Genomic DNA, 24,525 nt, shown 5'->3' with positions numbered 1-24,525 from the left:
TTGCCTGGTATGGTTGATTAAAATGATGAGGAATTTTAGAGTTAATTGAAAAATTTGACATTTTTGTTGAATAGTTGTGACGTACCTGGGTGACACTATGAATGACTCCCGAAACAGTTTCAACCAAATTGCTTTTCTGACATAACGGGAGTTGTCAAGGCTTAATTACATAATCTAAATGGAAAGTAATTCCCCCCTTTGTCAATTATGTTTTCACTCCAAGTCAAAAATGGGAATGTAATAAAAAATGTTCAATAAAATCAAGTTATTTTTTCAATCTAAAAAACCTTTAATGCATTTTCGCTTGAAATCTGTTAATATTTTTGAGCCTTTTTTTTCTAATTCGCCTAACTCTCTTTTTTTCGTAGAAAAAAGGAAAGCTAATTGCACGAGCTTCTTTCATCCTTTCTAACTCTGTTAAACGATTTAGTTTTTAGCTCCCGCGGACATTTTAAAAGGCTAATTTTCTCCTTTGTCCTTATCGAAGCGCCAATCTTTTGTGAATCTAATCAGCTTAGCAGGGACATTTCACCATTAAATGAAGCAAAAGTGTGAACGGGTTCCATGGAAAGTGTGAAAATCTCCACTGGAAATGCAAAATCATGAAAGGAAATTGTAAAATTATTCAATGTTCACTGCGTGAATGAAGATTGAGCTGAGCTTTTGATTGCCATTGTGTCAATTTGCAATCAAGTTCAACTTGAGTTCTCTTCTTCATCTGTACAACTTGAATGAAGGGTACTACATGGAAATTATGACTCATTTCATAAGCCCAGTAATATCTTCATTAGATTTAATGAAATAAAGGGCGAAATCTTTCCAAAAGAAATCTGAAAAATAGAAAGAAAATCTGAAGATTTTTTGAGTGTCGTTCAAAAGTTCTGAAGTGCAACAGTGCCGAAACTAAAAATTGTCCAACAATGCCGAAAATTGGTTTTCGGCACTTTTGAACAACATTTTTTCGGCTTTGTTGTACTGCGACTGCGTCGATTGTTGTCTTCTTTATTCTTTTTTAAAAAAAAACCTGGTGCTAAGTTATGTTTACCTATTTAACCTTTTTTCTCTGAAATGACATCAAAGTAAGTCAAAAAGTTATTATTGCTTTGTATTATGGAAGACGGTGATCCTTTTTTTCTCAAATAATTTTTCTGTTTTAGGTACGACCAGTTTGGAAGTGCTCAACTTCCGGGAAGAGGATGTAGGAAACTACTCCTGCATCGCTTTCAATGTGCTCAAGCAACCTCGGAGAAGCAAGGCCGCAAAGCTGGACATCGCTTGTAAGTTTTTTTGCTAATACCGTGCATGGTAATTAGTACCGCGCGCATAGTAATTGTGCTCCAGAAAAAATTTGCAGAAACCAGAAATTTTACGCAAATCAATCCAAGACATTTATATTGTTTTTTTTTCTAGATAAAAACTACCCAGAAAAAGTTTTGCAAGACTTTTAAATTATTTCTTGAAAATTGCATTGTAAAAGATTTAATGAAAGTCTTTGTTTGATAGCTGAAGATGAATTTTAGCCTCAGATGTTAATTTGATTGTAGGTAAGACTCGCCATTATCAAAATATATAAATAATACTTACATTAGCTTTGAAAAGAAATTGAATCTGGGGTAAACCCTGAGTTTTGAAGTTAATAAAAGGGAAATTGAAATTTTGGGTCGAGTTTGCGCAATCAAGGAGAAGATCAGATTACATTATATATCTTCTTTCACCTTTTGTCTCATCGAGTGTCTTTTCTAATCTTGACAAATGTGTCATTTTAGGGGAGACTGAATCATTTTTCCATTACTATATTTCCTCCATCTATCTTCACAGCCCCTCAAGTGCCAAATTGATTGTGACGAGTATTTTGGCTCCATAACACAACAATGGAAATCTGCCTAAATATGAAAATTAATGGAAAAATCGAGCAAAAACGCGAGAAAAGATAAATAAAAGGCGGTTTTGAAGCAATCTTGTTGAAAAATCAAATCATAAAATATTAATTTACCCCTATGTGAAAAATTAATACCTTTATTTTTTTTGTTACCGTTCAGCTTTCTAGTATTTCAGTTGGTAGCATCTGAAAATTGAAGCTTTTTGCAGTTTCCTACTGAAGCAATTAAATTAGGTAAAAGGGGTTGCAAAAATTCAGGAAACTGTTTAGAAAGGACAGGAAATGAGCTAAATCTTATTTAAAACGGGAAGTTTTATTCAAATCCTCTAATTTTTTCTTTTACGGTTTTCTAGGATTATTTTAAACTGATAACTAATGTGTATTATGCACTGAAAAATAGGGAAAAATGAGTTGTTATTTGCATAGAATTATTCCAATTATTTTGAGAGGAATGATCTTAATCAAAATGCAAAGCGTCTTTCAAATGTCCTTTGGAAAGTGTTTTTTTTTCTACAAGTGATTCTTCTTATGGTACAAAAAGATGATTTGGTTCTTCAGAAATAATTATTGCTTGATATTTTCGAAAAAATGATGTACTCTCCTTTCTCTTACAACTAAATTAAGAAATTTTCGTATTTTTGAATTGGATAGAGAAGTACATATTATTTATATTATTTCTTAAAACAAAATCGAAAAAAAAAAAAGATTTTTCTGTAAGTGCATCCGCGGGTTTTTCCTCTTCACCCGCAAAATGAGAGGAAAAGGGGGCGATCTCAGTAAGACTCTTTCTGCGGTCGAGTGGATGCGAGGTTGCCATGTTGATTAACGGGTGATGAAAAGGAAGTTCCGCCTCTCAAGGTGAAATTCACGTTTCAGATCTGAGCGAGACGGAAACGCTCTTCATTTTTTGAGAAAAAAGCTATGTTTCCCTTTGATGTTTGTCAAGCCGTGATGAAAAATTTGTGAACAAAAGTGCAGCTGAAGATGCGAATATTAAAATGGAAGAACAAAATTGAAGTGATCAGATTTCTTGATGTTTTTTTCTGGAAAATAATGATTAACAAAATTGGAAGTGAATAACCTTCAGACCTGTTTCAAAGACAAGGATTTTGATCACTAGCTGTTGTAAAACAAGTATTTTGATGTGAAAACGTTGTAATGCCTGATACGCAGAACTGCGTACCTGAATCAAGGAAAATCATCTTAGATCCAAAAGTTTTGCAGCAGATCGACAACTTTGTGATTATAGTTCTTTTTCACCCACTGGTGCATTTGAAATTCAACTTTGAGAAACTATGTTATCATTGTCTAAATGCAGCGAAATTTTATGATGAACAAACGAACTGTTTTGAACAGATTTGTTCTCGAAGCTTTACATCTTAAAATCGCCTAATTAGCCTCAGTAACACGTAAAACAGTTCTGAAAACAGAAATTTTGCTGTTAAAATTTGAAAACTGGGAAAGAGCTTTCGTTTAAAATAAAAAATTTTTTGGAGCCAAGTTTGAATTTTTTGGGGTTTTTTTCAGACCACGAGACGTGGCTGGAGTGGCAAGGCTGGAGTGAGTGCAAAGCAGCCTGTGGGGAAATGGGTAGAAGGGTGAAATACAGGATGTGCTGGAATGAAGACTTGCAGAAGGAAGGCACTGGCTGCTTCGCTCTGTCCACTGAGTCTGAAAAATGCCAGGGCTCTTGTGACGGGGATATCGGGAGAATCAGAGGGGGAGGGGGAGGGGGAGGGGGAGCGGATGCATTCGGAAGTGGAACATCGAACGGGGGCGGTAAGTGTGAAGATAATGGTTTCTAAGTTTATTATTATTCCACTAAAGATGATGATGAATATTAAATGGATGAATATTATAAATAAATAAATAAATAAATAAGCTCAAGTGATGATTGGATCAATTGAGCAATCCCCCCCCCATTCTCTCGATAAGAGGCAAAGGTCGCCCAAACAAAATTTGTAAAAAAATTTGATCCTAGATAGCTCAATTGATCCTATTAATTTATCGACATTTATTGTTTGACAGTTTGTCGACTTGCTTGAAACATTCTTTTGTGAAATTTGTGTCGCGTAATTTAACAATAGCTGCTCTTAAATGCGTAATATTTTCCAAGTGAAGTGATCAAAATGAGTAAAAAATGATCAAAAGGCGAAATCATAGAAAAAGTTGAAATCATACTTTAGAATAGGAAATGATAGACTTTGCTTAAATTTTTCCTACAACTTCTATCAGTCTGAGTTTGCTTTAAAAATGTTTAGGATCCCAATTCGCAAACAGCGTCACTATGAATATCGACCCGCGGCCAAGAAACAACGCGGATCTCCACAGCGAGCAGAGAAAGCGAGACCAAGCAGTGATGGTCGGAGTAATCTCTTCCGTAATCATGTTCGTAGTTGTCGCCCTTGTTGTCGTCCTGGTGCTGTACCGGAAGAGCAGAAGTGTCGCCCTTCATAAAGCCTATCCGAGCGGGAGAGTGGGATCTTCACATAACCATATAGCCTCTGTCTACTCCCCTAACAGCATTGTGGTTTCAAAACACGGAGAAAGTGAGTTGCAATTTCATTTTGATTTTTTTTCCGAATTTAGACCAAATCTCAATATTTATTGCGTATATTTGGCTAGCATTGTCATTTAAAAATCAAACTGCCAAAAAAGTTTCCTCGTTGTGTTAAGTTTAGATTGTTATTTCGTTGAGCGACTTTTTTTCTCCATAAAAGTGTCCTTGCTTCTAATAGCATTTGTTTTATTTATAAATAACAATTTCAGATGCCAACGTGATTGGGTCTACATATTATATCTGTAGGTTTTTTCCAAATTTTGCTACAATGCAAATGATATCACCATTTTTTGTTCATCTGTTGCTGGTCGTCTTCATTTTGTTCACTTGTGAGTTGTTGAAATACTCATTGACTGGGTTCCTTTTCAGCACAAGTCGCCCGACTTCTCGACGACATTTACCACTATAACACTTCGCGTATGTCAAACAAACTACCTGTTTGCTATTTGTACAAATCAGTCAGTAATTCAAGCAACAAATTGCACAAAATTTTATCTGCATCCTTCTTTTTGCTGCTTTTGAAAAGTATCGAATGTTCAAAACTGAAAATTTCAATGTTTTTGTTTGTTTTAATTTTTAATTCTAAAATCTTGAGTTTGCGGTGCATGATGTAGTCTTTTTTATACAAGTATAAGTACAAATTGATACCAGTTTAAGTATCATTGCGTTAATTTGAGTTTTATTTGCAGCTTAGGATATTCATCAAATGACAAATCTTTTTAGAAGTTTTTACGGAAACGAACCAACTCAAATTCAATAGTTTAAGCTTAAAGTTCAAGTTTGAAGGTTGGTACAGTTTGAGGCTATATTAGGGCCCTAATTCAATAAAATTTATGATCGCGAATTCGGATTTCTGGGTGGTTTTACTGAATAGTTGTCTATTTCTAAAGGCATCACCGCACTCGACTTCCGAAATAATATTTTATTGCTGCAAACTTGTTTTTTACCCAGCTTTTTGCATTATGAAGTTGGACTCGGCATTATTTCTCGCTTATTGCGTTGTTTATTCTTCAGTGGGCTATTTATTACCATTTGCCAAACACAATAAACAACCATGCCAAGTTTGCCGGCAGCGAGAAAATAGCGAGACTGTTTAAGCCAGGAATATTTTTGCGCAGGTTGAAATCATTTTTTTTTGACGTGGATCAGCACCGAATTTTCTCTGTTTTCAAATGTCTAAATTTATGACAGAGCTCTTCGATACTCAAAATATTTTGACTCATCGATAAACTAAATATCTCGAAACGGCGGAGAAGTATTAGTTCGCCCCGAAAAATTTGTTCAGTTTAATTGTATTTTTTGGATTTGTCTAAAGAAATAATTGGTCGGTATTCTCCAGAAAAATTAATTCGCTTCGTTTTGAAATTGGCAAGATCCAGACTTATTTTCTGACCTGAAAAATAAAGACAATTTTGAAATAAAACGCAGAGTAGAAGCAATTTAGGAGTTTCACTTGCGGCCTTTTGAGGGTATTATTGGCCATGGGCATATACAGTTGCCTTAATTCCCAACTCGCTTTAATTTAATACCCAAATTGGAAATGGACGGACATGAGTTATTTTAAACTCTTCTTCGCTCTAGTTTGAGTCTCAAACCCGAATTCTGGCGTGTTTCGGGGTAATTGCGTGTGACAGTATTTCTGGAAAAGTTAATTCCAGAATATGTGTTTAATTTAGCCGTTGCGACTTCTAACTTCAATTTAAAGAACAGTCTAAATTGAAAGAATTTGACTCACTAAAATTCAAAATCCCAACTTTATTAACCGGGGTATTTTGCGCTTTCAAGTTTGGGAAAATAATTCTTTAGCATGGAATGGGTAATTGAATAAGACAGTTAAAGTATCTAGTGTCATTTTTCATGTCATTTTGCCCAAAATGAACCCCCAAAAAGTGTACGATATGCCTGCGAAACTTGTACCATGCTGTGAGTCAGTCGCAAAAATAAAACATGACAAGATATTAAGTTCTCATTAAAAACTGCTCAAAACTGAAACACCATTTTTGGGGTCAATGTCAAAAAGTTTCCACAAAGTGTCTTGGAAATACAGCATTTAAATGGTTTAGTTTTTGTCTTTTTTACATGTATTTTGGTTGCAGTTCAATTGAATTATTGAGTAAAACTTCAAAAAATGGTGAACCAGATTATAGTTTTTGAATGATTTCAGCATTGCAAGTCAATTCCAAGCTTTATGCACGTCCTAAGTAAGAATTGGCGAAATGATTGTTTCCTAGAGATAGTTTGACAATCCTTAAAGAGACGATAGTTTGAAAGATTTCCGATTATCAAAAGAAAGTTTTAATGCAGGGGCGGATCTAGGATTTTCTCGAGGGGGGGGGGGCGGATTTTCAACAAATTTCGAAAATTTTGTCGGCTTTTTTTTTAGGTCGACCGAATTGATTTTCCGAGCTCTCTCAAAGCACTAAAAAGACCTTGTTTTAGTCAAATTTTCTGCGCTGCAGGCAAAATTTTGAAAAACAGGCCAAAAAAGTCGTTTTTAGGCACTTTTTAGAAAATTTTGACAAAAAATCGTTTTTTTGGCGCGCGCTCCCCTTTTAAAGTAAGGAGGCGCCTTTAGAAAATTTTTAGAGTCCGTCACCAAATATGGAGATCTCAAGATAGTACAAAGGGGGGACCCTTTGGATCGGCAGGGGTCGAATCCCTGAGGGGGGGGGGGGGGCGTCCGCCCCCCCTAAATTCGCCCCTGTTTTAATGATTAATAATTTTAGGAAAATGCGCTTCTCGATTAAAAAAATGACTTGAATTTCAAAAAAAATGACTTGACTTTTTTCAGCCGAGATCATCGCCATGCCTCCTTGCAGTCAATCAATGATGTCATCCGGAGGCTACAACACCTCACCGGGACAACCGATGTACTTCGTGGAACCGAACGGTGTCTACAAACATCAGCAAACCATGTACCCCAATGGAACCATAATGACCCCTAATGGCCTTTCTCCTGGATCAGGTGAAGTCATGGTTCCTATGATACCCATGAAAAGTATGGACGGAGGGAGCCATACAATGCCACACATGGGATCACCGCAGTCCATGAGTAATGGCATGGTAGGTGACCATTACTCGTCAATAGCCAATGACGTCACTACTTTCAACGAGGGAGAGTATCAACTGGACGAAGAAGCCGACCAATCAGAGAGCTGCAATAAAACGGAGCAAAGTGGATCGTCATCAGGCCGCAAGAAATATGAACGGTATGTATGTGCGGTGTGTGCATAAGACAATATGTTGCAGTTTTGCAGCTTCTTTTCTATGAAAGTTTATGCAAGCGTTTTGCGTAGAGAACATTTTAGTTCGATCATCGTCGAAATTTTTCAAAATAGTTTGTGTCGATCGTTAAGAAGTATTGTATTCTGAAATAAAATATTTTTCTAGACTTTCAAACGACAGTGGTTGTGAAGACCCTACCTCAAACGGAGCTTTAGACCAAGGCCTCGGAGGTCGATGTCTAGTCGCTTCAAAGAGATTCTACGAAGCCCAAAACGAAATACTCCAATCTGTCATCGACGAGAAATTTGTCATCGCTACTTTCACCTCTTCTGGCGGACGTCTCTGCCTGCCAAGATCCGGAGTCTCGCTTTTGGTTCCAGAAGGAGCCATTGCTCCTGGGAAGAGTCAAGAAGTCTATCTCGCGATCTCAAATGAAGATAGAGAAAGACCTAAATTACCTGACGGAGGCACAATTCTAAGTCCAATAATTGTCTGTGGACCTTCAAATGCTCAGTTTTTGCGTCCTGTAGTGCTAAGTTTCGCCCACTCAGCTTTGAACCCGATGAGTGATTGGACCCTGAGTGTGTTACATGGTACTGTGGTGACTAGGAGTGCCTGGCAGAATTTGTTGATTTTGGGGGAGGAGAATCTGAACTCGGCTGCTTTTTGTCAAATGGACGAAGATAGATGCCACATTTTGATTGAGAGCATACACGACAAGTGAGTAATGTCTTGATCAGTTTGTCTTCGAAGCAAAGTGTATAAAAATTTCAAACATCCAATAACATGCAATTTTAAACCACTGTGAAGGCAAATTATAAAGTTCCAAACTTTGCCTTAAGAAAAAATTGTTTCTCTACTTATTTCAATATTTTGAACTTAATTCCATATTTTGACCTCAAAAAAAAATTTTTTTTTATTTGATTGAATGTTTATTTATTTGAAAAATAAAGTTCAGTAATTATATGTTAGCATTTATTCTTTCTAGCACAGAAATTTCAAATTTTTGGAGTTATTTTTTAGCAGTTAGTTTTTTTTAAAATTTAAACTAATTTTGTAGCAGTTCGGTGTTTCTTTTAGGTACTGCCTGGTTGGAAAGAGCAAAGTGGGAAAAACTGCCACAAAGCGCCTCCTTCTCTCCGCTTTCGCCCCGGCTGCCCTTCGTCTGCAGGACTACAACATCCGCATCTACTGCGTGGACGACACCCAGGACGCCCTGGAGAACGTGATCGACTTCGAGAAGAAGAGTGGGGGAGTGATGATGGACTGCTGCAAGCTGATGCATTTCAGAGACAGTCCGGACAGTGGGCTGCATCTGGCCCTGACAGAGTTGTCCATGGGCTGGAGATGCAAAGTGTCCAACCACCAACAGGTCAGCTGATTTCTAAACTATCTTCTCAGTTGATGAATTTTAAAAATCGAAAAATTGTCTGCAGTTAGTGACTAATCATTTACAGTCTCTTTGAGTACATTTTATGCAGACAACGTTTTCAAAAAAAATTACTGTCAACTTACCACAAATGCAGAAAATTTCAATTTTATGAAAAAAAAACATTGTTTAAGTGCTAGACTGTCTCGAAGTTTTGAATTTGTATCTTCATTTTGATAGATTTGTATATCGTATGTTGAGTAATTTGAGCATGCCCTTTTTTCTAACCAGCATTTTTCTCACAATTTTGTCTCCATTTTTTTAACCTTAACTTTTTAAGTATGATTTTTTTTTTGTTTTTAAGAGCGTGCCATTCAACCATATCTGGTGTGCGATCCAGAGCAGTCTCCACGCCTCCTTCTCCCTCGAACAGCCCAAGGGGGGCAACAACAACAACAGGGCTAGTGGGGGAGGGGGGCACCAGTGGCTGGAGACGAAGATAGAGGCGTTCCAGATGTCCTCATATGATATACACAGCTTCACAATCCGTCTGTCTGCCGTGAGTAACTCTTTACTTCTTCGCTCTCAATCATAACAATGATTTCAAATTTCAAGTTAAGATTGACTAAATGGCTTTTGATTGATTTAGAAGATGTATAAATGATCATTAATTAATTGAAATTTTGAACGTTTGCAGACCAAATGTTTTTATCGACAAATTTTTATTTGAGCGTCTAAAGAGAATTAATATTGAGAATTTCGTAAGTTTAAAAATACTAAACATTTACAATAGTTTTTCTACTTTATATTGTCCTCACGTTTTTTATCAATGATTGACCGCTTTTTGCCCTGTTTGAAGAATGACGCGGCCCTGTTGAAGCGTGGCGTGGTTGACTTGACCCCCACTGGCGTGTATGACCCCCCAGGACTAGTGTTCAGACTCTCCTCCCACGTTAGAGTTAGGATCTGCCAGGTGATGGACTCCCCCTCCTACTCACAGCACGACTGGGTGTTCCTCGCTAAGAAACTCAACTTCGACCGGTGAGTTGTCGGCCAATGAAAGTTAAAATAGAATCCCTAGCATAGCAACCTTGACCATAAGATTCATGCACTTTGAAGACAAGAGCCTAGAAACCATGATAATAGGAGCCATGAGCTTAGTGGACATGATTTGAAGGTCATGGTTTTAGGAACCCTGATAATAGGAGCCATGAGCTTAGTGGACATGATTTGAAGAGTCATGGTTTTAGGAACCATGATAATAGGAGCCATGAGCTTAGTGGACATGATTTGAAGAGTCATGGTTTTAGGAACCATGATAATAGGAGCCATGAGCTTAGTTGACATGATTTGAAGAGTCATGGGTTTAGACATCAAGATGGTTAAGGGCTCAGCAACTGCTTTCGGCAACCAGCATGGTCATGTCACTTTATAACTTAAAGTTCTGTGAGTTGAACTTGGTGCTATTTATGTTAAAATGACATACATATTCAAAACCTTGAATATTTTTTTGATACTCAAATACCATTCTGTATTTTGAAGTAAAACTTAACAGTCTAGTCTATCTGTATTTTCCCCTATAACTGCGGAAACAAACGGAACCACTCAAATGGAAACAATATTTTATTCCTACGATCGTGCAATGAAGTTGTTTGGCATCGTTAGTGGGAAAACGCATCCCACGGGTTTAAAAATTTGGTCTGGCCTGGGCGGTAAAACTGAATGATTTATGAGAAAAGTTCCTTTGACACTCCATGATCATCGTCAACTCCTGATTAGCATTCACTGGAGCGTATCATCATCCACCTGAAGAAAAAACAAGCCACATGAATTTTCTTAAAACACAAACAGCAACCAAATGCCCAAGTAATCTCAAAACAGAGCAGCCCATTTGAAAATTTATTGTTAGGAACACCTAAGTTGAGCCATCTTTCACAATTTACATTTTACAATTTATTACCGCGGCAAAAGTAAGAGAATTTCTACAGAAAATGAAAAGGAAAAGTTATTTTTACCAACTGCTAAACATGCATACCACTTTGCTTATTTCAAAAATAGTAAAATGTTGATTCAAAATGTAAGCATGTGAAATAAAAGACCATTGAATTAAAAAATGAAATAAAAGACCATTTTTTGTCTTTGAACTTGAAATTTTGGTAATGGTTTTTCAAATGTTCGATAATTGTTCAAGAACATTGCGCATCACTTAGAATGATTAAAACTTATCCGATGAGTTTTGCATTTTGGGTTCTTTGGTAGCCGCGATTCGCATCAAAGAATGCGTTCATCAAATGAGCTTATCAACTAGCCTATCTTTGCCCGCACCCAAGGGCTGGTTTTGAACAAGCAGTCCAAATCAAATACTCACGTGCAGCCCGTGTCTCTGCGGGTCTTTTCCTCTGGATTAGAAGCCGCGGGTAGATTAGGTCAGAGAGGTCTTCAAAATTGAATTAAAAAAGTCTCCTGGGGTCACCTCAGCATCGCGCTACGCTCCGTCGATACATGTATAGAGAATTTGACATATTGTGTTTTAGTATAAACACATGCGAGTGTACTTGAAAAGTTACCCTCGCGCCAAATATCCCCCTCCCTCCCCCGGGGGAGGGGGGAGGGGTGTTTGGCGCGAGAGAGGGCTCCAGTTTAAGGGGTTAACTACAAAACCCCTTAAAGGTTAACATTCTAAAATTATTATAATTTTCAAAAATTTTTAGTTCAAATGATCACTTTTGTGCGGATGCATTGAAGTTTTCGCCAATTCTATGTTGGAATGACAGTGACCATATTTTTTGAAACAAATAAAAAAAAGACAGTCTTCTTTATAAGAGAATGAATTGACTATCAACTACTCAGGCGTTGCGTGTGAGCTTCAAAATAGTCAACTTCTTCTTTATTGAATTAAACTTAATGCTGTTTCTCCAATCAATAACTGGGTTGAGACAGTTGAACAAAGTTATCTTAAGGGTAGAAGAAATTCACTAAGAAGTAAAAGTGTCTTCATATAACTTATTTGTGACCAGGTTACGAGGAAATTTTTATTTCCACGTTTGAAATTGTGAAAAAAATTTTCATCACCAAAGTATAAGATTTGATTTTTTTCAGGCAGTTGAACGTAAATCAATTCATGGGGATAAAAAGGTTGAAGGTTTTTTAAAGCTCGTGTTTTGCAGTTTTGAAATCATTCAAAGCACCGAAAGAATGGGTGGTTGGTAGTTTAACGATTACTTGATGTATACTTATAACTCCTGCAAAATAATTTCAATTGCGTGAAACTATGCGCCAGATTCTGCAAAGAAAGTGGAAACCAAAAGTTGCAATAAAACTGACAAATTAGTTTCAGAATGAAAGAATTGACTGAATTATTCATATGTAGCCAGCTATTTTTAAGCGAAATGCCATAGGAAATTCTGGGCGTTTAAATAGACAAATTTATAGCCCCAACCTTGTGAATCATATTTATGGAGGTATTGATCACTCAAAAAAAGTAAAATTATGAAAAAAAAATCGTTTTTTTTTCAAATCATTGATTCGTAAATACTAAGTAAAATAAATGAAAGCTGTTTTTTATTAGATGTATTAGAATCAATTATAAAACTCAGGTAACTTTTTTTCTTTAAAATTTGGCTGGCGATAAAATGGATACTAATTGAGCACGCAGTATATCTGCTCCCAATTTCATGCAATGTTCACAGAAGTTGGTTGTAATAATTGTAGAATTTTTTGCTGATATCCATTAATATTGGCATTTGTTTCAGGTACATCAACTATTTTGCCAGCAAAAACTCGCCTACTTCTCATATTTTGGACTTGTGGGAGGCGAGAAACCGACAAGACTCGGCCGTACGAGAACTGATCTGTGCAATCAAATCCATGAACAAACACGACCTGGCTCACTTCGTCGAAGCCGAACTGGGCGCGCGAGTCGTCTAACGAAATATTACGCAATAGCTTATACGTAACTGTATGAAACTACGATAAATCAGCAGTCAATGATTTAATTGATGACATAATAGATTTGTCGCCGCAATTGGATACACCAGTAGTTACTATTGAAAACTCGAAAAAACTATTTGTTCTTGAAATCTTTAATATGGTAGAAAACTTAATTCGTAACACTAACGCCAATGTTGATATTAATTTTTGTTTAATTCTAATAAAATTTTTCAGTCTTTCAAACTTCGTTTAAGATCTAAAATTTGTGACAACGATAAACGATAAACGTTTAAAAATCTCATTTGATCTTTTTAACCCAAAAATTATCTTTTGTTTTTGGAAAATTTCGGCCATTTTTATGTGGCGCGAATAAATTGATTTGAACCGTTTCCGATTTAGATACTAATGTTCCAATTATGATAAACACAAACAAATTTAGGAACAAATTGTAAGTCAGTGATATTAAACATGCCCAATCCACTGCCTGTGGTTATCTAAAATAAGTTAAAAAAAACACTCAAACCAGATATTCGTTTTAACATGAAAGTCAGGGGCGGGCGGAATTAGGGGGAGGGGCGGACGCCCCTCTCTCAGGGATTCGACCCTCTGCCGACCCAAAGGGTCCCCCTTTTAGTACTTTTTAAGAAATCCATTTTGGGCCGACCGACACTGAATTTTTTCTAAAGGCGCCTTTGGCACCACTATATAATAAATTTGAGGGGGAGCGCGCGCCAAAAAACGCGATTTTTTTGCCAAAATTTTCCAAAAAGCGCCTAAAAACGGCTTTTTTGACCTGTTTTTTGTTCAAAAATTTGTCTGCGGGGCAGAAAACTTGGCCAAAACAGCGTCTTTTCACTGCTTTAGGAGAGCTACCAAAATCAATTTGGTCGACCTAAAAAAAAGTCAAAATTTTCAAAATTTTTTGGAAAATCTGCCCCCCCTCGAGAAAATCCTAAAGCTGCCCCTGATGAGAGTGTCAGTATTTTTCACTGTCCGTGAACGAAGTCAATACACTTATTTAGGTCATGTAGTTTTTTTCAGGATAAATTTTTAAAATTGTCCAGGCACAAAAATATTTGTTTTCCTTTGCTTTTTGCATTTTGATTTTTTTACAATTTCAATGCGACATCATTTGGTAAACGGAAAGCCCATTTTGATCTCTAATATCAAAAATGAAATTTGGAAAAACGTGATTGATTTACTGTTTCAAACATTAATTATAAATATCAGAACACCTAGCAAAATATAAGAGTTACCTAGAAATTTAATTTCTTTCTAATTACGTGCTTTTTTTGAAAATTTTCATTAAACTAAGATCGCAGAAACTCAAGCAAATAAGGTGATATCAGTGTTTGAATAGTGCTCAAACATAGCCATTAATTTTGTATATGTTAACTTGAGTTTCTTGAGACTTTTCAAATTTTCGGTTGGCTATGATTTGAAATCGGAATATCGAGAGGGTTTTATTATCAGAACATATTCAATCTTTTTAGCATCCGAGAAATGGTGTTTATTATGATTTTATGAAAACTTTGCAAAAAATACATTAAAATTTTTTTCCAAATTTTGAAATTAGTAACCCTATGGGGGGTGCTCTCAGAGGTTTTTCAGGGTTTGCAAATCTTGTTTTCACATATAACTGCTGAAACTAAGGCAGCTTCAAGATTCAACGTTTTGAAAATTTTTCTATGTTAAAATTTAGAACTTTTCCCAAAATTAGAGATAGAATTCTTATAGTGAGATGCTGTCAGGATACTTAAACGGGTTGTAAATCTTGCTTGCAAATATGATTGCTAAAATTCTTTTAACTTCCGAGACATGACACTTTTCAAGAACTTCTGAAAAATTTTGAAAATCAAAATCCTAACAAAGTTTGAAATTAGCAACGTTATGATGGGGTACTGTCAGAACTTTCTCAGGATTAGCAATTTTTCCTTCTGAAAATGACTGCTGAAATCATTGCAGCTTGCAAGATTTGACAATTTTTTCTGAGAAAATTTTGCCTCGAAGATTGTCTACTCGGCTCCTAATGGCTTCCGAGATATGACATATCTTGGAATTCTATGAAAAGTTTTTAAAGATTTAATTGAGAATACGAATCGTATAATGGGTGCTGTCTGGGTATTTTCAAGGGTTGCAAAAATTGAAGTCAAAATTTGCAACCCCCGAAAATACTCTGATTTCACCTCACCAAAGAGTGGCTCAAAGGCCAGAAAAATTATCTGTTCTGCTTTTCTATGTCTATCGGTCGGAGCCAATTTGTGGTTCATTAGACACGGAACTTCCGGGTAACTTTAACTTAAAGGCAAAAACCAAATTAACTTTTCCCCTCTAGAATTTGAATAGAACGCCAACATTGCATTGTCTCTTAATACTTAAAATACATAAATACCTGATGGTCTCTGTAACCCTTGACTCAGGGGCCCAAAACACTATCTCTTGTGTTCCTCCTCATCAAATGGTCGGAGCCAAATTGTGGTTCCAATAGAAAAGGAACTTCGGGGTCATTACATCTTAAAAGCTACTACCAAAATAAACCCCTACACCACTCTGAGAACTAAACATAACGCCCCATGATAAGGCCTCCAAAGAACTAAAACACCATTGAAAAGTACGGAAATCTATTGTGGTTTATACGTTTTCGACAGCCTGGCAATTTCGAATTGTTTTGAAAGATAAAACTTGAAATAAGTCAATAAACCAAGATGTATGAGAACTGACATCAACAGTTTCTGAAAACGGCATCAATAGAAACATTTTGTCAGGTGGCAAAAAGTCGTTGTATGCATATTTAGAGATTTTTTGACAAGCATATAGACAAAGCTGAGAAGATCAATACTCTTGCTCAGTTATTAAAAAAGATATTTAGGAGGAAACCCTGGACAATCATAAAAACATAGAACCTTCCATAATCAGTTGGTGGCCACCCTATAAAACTAAGGGTAACTGAAGCTAACCCTAAATATTTTGTGAACCAAACTGAACCTCTCTAAATGCAACAAACAGTTCTTATAGTTTCACTGACTATGAAAAAAGAAAAAAAAACTTAGAAATTCAAAGTTGCTTACCTCCGACCTAGAAGTTGCATAGACGCTCGCTCAGTGATGCAAGCCCTATTTAGCAACAAAGTGTGTTTGATCCATTTCAAATGTGTCAACCTAAATTTCACCTTATCTCAACATAATCAGATAAAACAATCTCTGGTATCGAAATTCAGGAGCTTAGTACGTTAAAATAACTCTGGAAATGATTCTAATAAGAAAAACTATACAAAACGCAGGTAATTAACTAACTCATAATGTTTGACATGTTTCGATAAATTTTTGAATAAGAAGTTTCCTTCAATGGAAAGGGTCTCGAGTCTAGTTGTTCGAATGTTCACAGGAACGCACTTCAAGTTCGGACTTAACTCTGGAACCATTCTTCTTGTTCTCTATCAGAAACCAGACAATTCCCTATCGTTTTCCCTATGAATAGGTCAGTTGTGAATAGCAACTGAACTCGATCAAAAATGCCCGCCCTTCGCCTTATTGTTTTTTCGGCTGTTGTGTTTTTTCGACTTCTTAGCTTAGGTTGCTTCGAAGAAATTGTGCAATTTAGGCTCAATTCGATTTTTCAAATTTTCGATCCACAACAAAAAACTCTTGCATTATGACGTACTGGCATGAATTTCATCATCAGAAGCGACAAGCCTGATTCCAAATCTAATGTTTACTATATCGAGCTTGCTACTAGTTAGTTTGATACTCTGCGCGAGATCTGATTCAGGAAGGCTTGGTGAAGGGGTGAAGGGGTTTTGGTAGTTATAAAGCTTTTAAAATTTTAGAACTGATGGCGGTCAGGTTTTTTGAGCTCTTCTATTAGGTTTTTCTACAAAAAATCGTAAAAGACGCCAGCCAATCAAAAACTTGGGCAAAGAGTTTTGTCTAACTGTATTTTAGGCGTAAACCCTGCAGAAAAACCTTGAAATCCAACCATAAAACAGTAAATATTTACTTAGTAGTAAAAATTATGGCTCTAGGGCATTTTTCCAAAGAACTTCACCCCTCAGTTCTTTTGTGGCAAGATTTTGAGTACTTTCAGGGTGTTTAAAAAGCTTCAACTTAATGTTCGTTTTACAGTAGTGGACAAAATTAAGCGCAAATTCATAATTTTATTTCTCAAAAAGCCTGTTTTCATTTCTAATTTCGGACAACACTCGCTTTGATTTTCGACATGTTTTAAAATAGATCAAATGCGAATTTTCAAAAACTACCAACTTTGAAACTATCAATGTTTGATTTCGATAGATTACCAAATTATTCCAGGTCGGAAAATGCCAAATTCTCTCATCTGTTTTAAGTTTTGCATCGTAGTAAACTCTTTCGAATAAATAGAATGAAAAGTTGTTCATGCGGCGTGAAACATTCACAGCGAAAAAATTGAATTAATATGTGTGAAAATTTCTTTAAACTTGGGTATATCTTAGTCTTTCATGCGTATTGAAAAATTTTGTCTCGCCTTCTTAGACCCAAATCACCTTGGTAAGTGTTTGAAACCAGATACTGTTAATTTTTTGATGGTGGCTGGGATGATTTGCTCTTGATCTGTTTGAAAATTTTGCTGGATATCGAAATAGGTGATTTCAAAAAAAAGAAACTGGAACAAGGTTGCCAGAGATTGGCAATAATTGTTTTGATAGTTTTATCGAATTATTTCGAAATGGCTATGTGCTGTTGATCACCGGGCTTGTCGCTCTGCACTTCCTGGCATGTCTTTCTGGTTGACCCACAACTCTTTTTGCAACAGTTGCACTCACATCGCTCTTCCCAGTTGCACTCGACCACTGGTTTCCTCGCTGCGTGCCCCTTACTGGTTTCGAATCCATAATGGTTCTCTTTTCTCCTGGTGTGAAAACCGCTCTGGGCTCTACTCTGGCGTTTCTCTTCAGCCCTTCTTATCTTTTCTGTGTAAGACCTATCCCACGTTAGGCATGCAAATGTTTGCCTCTCCCTTTTTGACAGTGCTGTAGTTTTAGCATACCATCGAGGGCAGGATGAAAAAATCTCATTTGGATCTTTTCATCTTCTGATCCACAATCGCAACAACAACAGCGGTCTCAACAGCTTACAATCAAACCAAACCTGTCGCTTTATAACCTTATTTTTTCAATCTTTCATGAGTTTTTAACAATTTTACAGCTGCGGATGTCTGTGGTGGCTCGTCTGTTGTATTCTAAGGATTTGACCGCCAGTATCTATGATGCTTTTCCCCAGACTTGATAGCAATCGCGTGTCTCTGCTCACTTTGCGGTTGGAATAAGAACTCTCACTTTCTAACTTCAATCAAATTTTCGGTGCCTCAGTCGATATTTGAGCCGCGATGAAGATTCGTTGCTCAAGGCCCTTGAAGTTTTTACCTGCGATGGCTTGCTTCTTGGCCTGAAAGTCTAGCTCAGTTAGTGCGAGTTCTGGTCGCTGGTAGAGTTTTTGACAATTGCTGCTTCCATGCAGAGAGCCGCGTCCGATGGGTGCATGTTAATTGAGTTCTCAAATAATATTCCGGACAAGCGCATCTCAATAGCCACCAAATGTCTTGAAAAATTACATCTTCTGGCTGAACCACAACTCTTTTTGCAACAGTTGCACTCGCATCGCTCCTCCCAGCTGACGCTCCTCCCAGCTGACGTTTATTCCAATGCGCACTCTGTCGCCTTCATCCTGTCACAACTTTCTGCAATTATTTGATGAGCTCCTCCGCGATACTCTTTCTGCCATAATTGGCTGACCCGTTCCTGATCTTGACTGGTCTCAGTCTCACCTTCCTATCAAGGATTGTGGGTCTGGCGTTCGGCAAGCTCGCGACCAACGAATCCTTGCTTTTCTTGGTTGTTCATTTCAATCAGCTCATTTTTTTTCGTTTCTCATCGATTGTGACCAAACCGATAACCCGGAATTCCTTCGTGCCTCTAATGAAGCTCGTGATCAGTTCCGAAAAACTAATCTTTCTGCTTTTTCTCAAAAAATTTACAAAAAAAAACTCGAGAAGGCCAAATATAACGCTTCTTTTTGTCTCTTTCATTATGACAATATCTTTTGAGCTCACTGATTTCGTCAGATTGCCGAGGGTTAACCTTGATTAAATTTTCGAGTTCTGACATATCGGCTGGGATTTCTTTTTATGGATATGCTCCCCTAGGACGGAATTCTTGCAGGTCAATATGCCCACATGCATTTTCTGTCTCCAGCCATATCTCTAATACTATAGCGAGTTCTCCTCCGCCGCATGCTCTTGTTAGCTCTGGAATATTTCAGGCGATATCCAGTGACAAGATCGTTTAATCCCACTGATTTCAGTTTAGGCACCATTCCGGATCTTTCTTCATGTCATGTCTTCCAGAGTTGACACGATCTGGTTCGTCCTGAGTTCTTTTCGTAAAGAGTGCTCCGAGGACGTTGGTCATGCGCTAGACCTTAGCACTGGACAACCTGAAAAATTGGACTCGTCTGTTCAGGCCCTTTAAGTTGATCTTGAAAGCTCTTCGGGGCGGAGGCAGGTCTCACGACGCAAAAAACTGCACGTATTGGCCGAAAACTCAACCTGGAAGGAGGATAACATCTCGGACCTCTAGTCTAACTCTATTACGTGATCTGAAGAGCAAATGACAAAGTATAGTGAACCTTTTTCCGACTTTAATGTAGTAGATCTAGAGAGCTAGCAGGTCTTGGACAGTTCGACAGAGCAGTTAAAGCCATGCGCTCTGAAGGCATAGTGTCCAAAAAGGAAGAATCGCTTCACAAACTTTGCAGTCTTCACACTCATGCCAACTCTTCAGTACTCCCTTGTCACGATGAATCTCTTCTTGCCTCCACAGTGATAATGATTCCTCTCAGTTTGAGTCTGAGTTCACTCATAATCCTCTCAAAAGTTTTCCGAGCGGCACCGTAGCTGGTCTTTTGTGTTGGTTTCCTGAGAACTTTGTTCACGCCGTTGAATGCCCTTACTCCTCAGACTGCTGTCAGAACGTTAGGTTCTCAACCGAGTTGTAAACATCTTCGCAACCGGGTATGCTCTTTTTAGTCTCTCTCCGTGGTTGTGGAGTGTGAATCTCAATGGCGCTACTAAACTCAAATTTAATGTCCGGCCTATTGTGGCCGGAAAGTTTTCTGACGAATCACTGCTAAAATCTGCCTAACGCGGCCATTGCCAAAGCAATTGATTTTTTTTGTCCTCAGAATCGTGGGGTAGCTAACAAATGTGTTTCAGAAGCCATTGTTCACGCTACAAATATAACACTATAAAAGTGCCTAACGTCACCAAGAAAATAGTCTTTTAGAATGCTTTTAAGATGCTAGACCGTTTGATTACGGGCGTCACAGTCTTCTTCTGTTCGTCGAGAATATAACTCTATGCGGCGGCCACAGATGAAATCAACAGAGGGAATTGCTAGGGCCTGTCATTATCGCGGTCATCTTGCACACTCTTGTCAAGAATCTCAATGTCAAAAGCCTCTGGTCTCACCCTCATCTGCTGGTACCTTGATGATGGTATTTGTACCGGCAAGGAAGATTTTCTGTTAAAAGATCTTGAAAACATAACCTCCCACGGCTTGCGCCTCGTTCTGAAAAACCAGAACTATGCAAGTTATTGTCTTTTGTGGAGTTTTTGACAATTCTTGCCTCCTAGCCTAGAGTCACGTCCGCTGGGTTCAAGTTATTTTGAAGCTTCCATTGGTAATACTGATTTCTCAATTAAATTTCTGAACAAGCCAATCTCAAAAACCATCAAATGCTTATTCTGGGTGACCAAAAACCATCTTGGCATCAGTTTCGCCTCACTCGCTGCTCTCAAGCTGACGTACTCTCGGAGCACCTTCTCATCCTGTCACAACTTCCTGGCAAGTATTCGATGAACTGCTCCGCGATACTTCTTCTGCCAAGGTTGGCTGACCCGTTCCTGATCTCGACAGGTCTCAGTCTTACCTGCCTATCAAGGGTTGTGGGTCTGGCGTTCGGCAAGCTTGACACCATGGCATCCTCGCTTTCCTTGATTGTTCGTTTTAATCAACTCATTTGGTCTCGGATGGCACCTAACCGATAACCCGGAGTTCCATCTTGCCACTAATTATGTCCGTGATCATTTCAGAATAGCTTTCCGCTTTTGCTCTAATAATTTTTCAAAACAATTTCAGTAAGGCCAAATACAAACGCCTAACTCTCTCTGCCCTAAGTCGGTTTTTGACTGACAAGTGTCTCCATCGAAAGTAATGGCTTGCACCTACTTGCAGCTGAGTTCCAGATTGCCGTCAAATATCGGCGTAGCCTCCCCGTGTTCGCGTCTGCTTGCAGTTGCCCAGCGTGTGTCCTTCTGACCTTCCGGACGTCCATGGGATATTTCTATCCCTTGCGATGGAGGTGTCGATTGGATCTCCCGTCTCGACAGACAAAGGGATGTTTGTTTCCTCTCTACCATACCCGCTACTATCAACTATCAACGGAACCTCGTTCCTGGAGATCGGTCCAAATCAGACGACGTTTTCGTTCTTACTTGAAGAGCTGGCCGTCCAGCTGCTTTCGACTTCACTGTGACACACACTCTGCAGTTATCTCTTGTCTCACATAGGGCAAAGACTCCCCGGATATTCACTTGAAGCTGCTGAGGATCGTAAGTTTTCGAAGCACGAAAAAAGTTGCGAGGAGCAAGGAGTCACTTTGCTTGGACCGCTTTGGCTATCAAAACACTCAAAACTGTCGCTGTTCTCGCTGACGCGAGAAATCGTTGTTCCTCTCCGTGAGCCTCATGAGGGAAAACGCCCCTATGATCGCCAGTCGAGCCATACACTCTTATGAAAATTGATTGTCTCTTCCTTTTTTCTTTACGTTCCTTCTTCTGGTGCTCCTTTTCCCCCTCTTTTCTATTACTTTTTCTTCTCCCTGCTGGTTTTTTTTCTTTTGAGTGTGATGTTTAATTAATAATAGAGAGGATAAATTTTGAGTATTTTAAGAGAGTAGAAACCTTAACTTGCGCTCAATTTTGTCCACTAGGGTAAATTGTGAAGATCCTGCTTTGCAATACACTATGGCAAAAGTGTAAATTTTGCGTCTATGCTTATTTTCCGGCCACCGCATGCCGTTGTTTCTACTTAAGTTACTTAAATCTCGAATTTCAAAAACGATTAATTTCAAAAACTATATTACGGTCTAATTGTCGTGATAAACCTATTAAATAGATGGGATATCTTTGCTGTTTGTGGCTGTTTGCCGAGCGCTTTTTTAAGGATTTAATAGAAAGGTCTCTCAAGTAGGTTTCTGGTCTGGCGAAAGGAGTTTCTGGCCGGAAAAGTTTGGTGGTGCGCCGCTGGACCTTCTGAGATCGGGTGAGATTGTTCCTTTTCAGCGAGTTTTATAGATTTTTCTCTAAGTTAAATTTGTAATATTTTTTCATCTGTAAAATTCCAACCCTGTTTTTTGGGTTAGTTCAGTCCGTATGTGTCCAGTAATTTTTTTTCTTGCGCCGCGCCGTCAAGATGAGGAAAAACAAGGAATGTACAAGTAAAGAATGCATAAACCCTTAGGATTTCGAAATTGGATAAAATGTGACTGTTGTTCTATTTGGTATCATACCAATTGTGTAAATAAAACTCTTAGCGATTCTAAGAATAATCAATGGTTTCATTGTACTATGTGTGTTAATCTGAAATCGCGTGCTCCCTTGGCAGAAAATGTTTCGGATAAAATGAATGATACTTTCTACAATTTAGAAAAGGTTACTTATTCGCCGGTTTTTCTTTACTTTTTCTTGTTTTTTCTTGAACAACCCAAGAAAAATTGTCGTAAGCAAACGACAGCTATGAGCTCTATAAAAAACAAAAAAAAACTTATTATTATTGTTTCACTGCCTAAACCACTTCCTCAAACGTCAAGCTTGATCCAGCAGATCTCGAGCAGAAAATAAAGCCAATCAGCATCAAGCTCGATGAGGAAATAAAAAGGGAGGAACAAGGCTGGCCGCTTCCGTTGACAAGGTCGCATTTTTTTGTATTTCTAATTATAAAAAATTGGTATCTAAACAACCAAAAAGAGCTGGTTAAAATGCCACAAACCCGAAAAACGTCGGTAGTTTTTCTCGTAACAGAGTTTGAGGTGTACAAAGCAATTATGTCTTTTCCAATTGGTTCGGAAGCCGGTGCGGACAAGATTGTTCCCAAGTTTTTAAAGACCTTTTTAGTAAATCAAACAGAAAGTGTGGTGCTCGACTTTTGAAATGCGCAGGAAGGAAGGCTCTCGCAGAGCGACAATTTTTTTGGAGTTTCCAAGTAGCGAGCGGTCCTAAACGGGGAGCTGAAACTACTCATCCCCCTTTAGAAATTTGATAGAGCATGATGACAACGCGAAAAGCTCAGATCTACTTGAATTAGATTTTAATAATGCATTTAATTCGCTTAATAGAGAAACTATGCGGAATCACGTCAGTAGTATATGTTAGATCTGGATGTTGGGGGGGGGGGTGGGGGTTGGTGACCCCCATGTATTAAGATAGGGAATAGAGCCATTGAATTTGTAAATTCAAACTTTAACTGTTATAAAATTTCATTCGATGCAATGATTTATATGTTTTTTACGCATTTAAACCAGTATGCATATGCATTTAAACCAGTAGCTTTTGAAGTTCACGGAGCCGTCGGCCCTAGCACAGAAATTTTTCTAAATAAGCTTTGTAAAAACTTGTGCATGTGTACCGAGGAACCCACGGTAGGTATTTTTTTAAGCAGAGAATCTCCTTCGCAATACAGACTGCGAAGGATGCCTATGTACTCAGAGCTATCATTGAAAAAACCACTTAAAAATGATTTTTTATTTAAAGAGCGAAGGGAACAAAATCGCAGCTCTTTTCAAGTATATGATACATCCGTAGCCTCGTATCAGGTCAGTCTTTTTAGGACACTTCCAAATCCGGCTTACTTTGTGCAGGTAGTAGTTTTCTCAATCGGTTTGACTTGACTCCCAACCATATGACGCTCTTGTTTTCTAAACAAGTAGACATCATACTCTCAAAAATGCTAAAATAATGGAAAATTGCTCTGTGACATTTGACCAGAATGTGAAAAATGCAATCTCTGCAGAATTCGAATTTTTAGCAGCGAGCCTTCCGGATTGGTGATTATTAAGCATTAAGAACGTTATTGGAACGATTGGCCAAACAGTGAGGGCTGGAATATTCTGGTATTTTAAAATGTCAAAAATTCGAATAATGACGTCATATTTCTGAGAAACGTCAGAAAAGGCCATTTTGGCTAAAACAAGAAAGAAAAACAGAACAACATTAGCTGCGCTAACAACAACTACGAAATCGAGATTGGAAAACGACAACGAGTTACAGAGTAACAGAGAACACTCCGAGTTGCAACTATTGTGTCGCTACAATAGTTGCAAGGCCGTTGCAGACAACGGTGAAGGGTGGAGGACAGCCTTCCGGATTAAGAAGAAATCAAGATTAGCGAGCTTGATTCAGTGGATTCAAGAATCCGGAAGGGTTTCGGGACTGAAACTTTTAGCCTGTTATATAGACTTTTAGCTTCTTGTC

The 24,525-nt window shown here is 37.9% G+C and overlaps 2 protein-coding genes across 3 annotated transcripts in view; both read left to right on the top strand.

Annotated features, from left to right (window-relative positions):
* LOC134845183 (netrin receptor UNC5C-like) overlaps positions 1-13,178 on the top strand; it is a 35,018-nt gene extending 21,840 nt beyond the window's left edge. Inside the window, exons 5-14 of one of the 2 annotated variants that reach the window (XM_063862076.1) lie at positions 1,158-1,277; positions 3,407-3,658; positions 4,141-4,428; positions 4,809-4,856; positions 7,231-7,648; positions 7,830-8,384; positions 8,745-9,036; positions 9,398-9,592; positions 9,893-10,074; positions 12,786-13,178. In XM_063862076.1, the coding sequence (XP_063718146.1) occupies positions 1,158-1,277; positions 3,407-3,658; positions 4,141-4,428; positions 4,809-4,856; positions 7,231-7,648; positions 7,830-8,384; positions 8,745-9,036; positions 9,398-9,592; positions 9,893-10,074; positions 12,786-12,960 (2,525 nt within the window). In that variant the 3' untranslated portion in view covers positions 12,961-13,178. The remainder of the gene's footprint in view (positions 1-1,157; positions 1,278-3,406; positions 3,659-4,140; positions 4,429-4,808; positions 4,857-7,230; positions 7,649-7,829; positions 8,385-8,744; positions 9,037-9,397; positions 9,593-9,892; positions 10,075-12,785) is intronic. The other variant, XM_063862077.1, reaches the window with a different exon arrangement.
* The window catches only part of LOC134845185 (exonuclease 1-like), a 71,846-nt gene that overhangs the window by 705 nt on the left and 46,616 nt on the right, over positions 1-24,525 (top strand). The gene's annotated exons all lie outside the window — the stretch shown is intronic.

Source organism: Symsagittifera roscoffensis, chromosome 4 (assembly GCF_963678635.1).
Source record: "Symsagittifera roscoffensis chromosome 4, txSymRosc1.1, whole genome shotgun sequence".
Lineage (NCBI taxonomy): Eukaryota > Metazoa > Xenacoelomorpha > Acoela > Convolutidae > Symsagittifera > Symsagittifera roscoffensis.
Note: the sequence above shows the minus strand (reverse complement) of the source record. Positions and strands in the feature narration are given on the sequence as shown.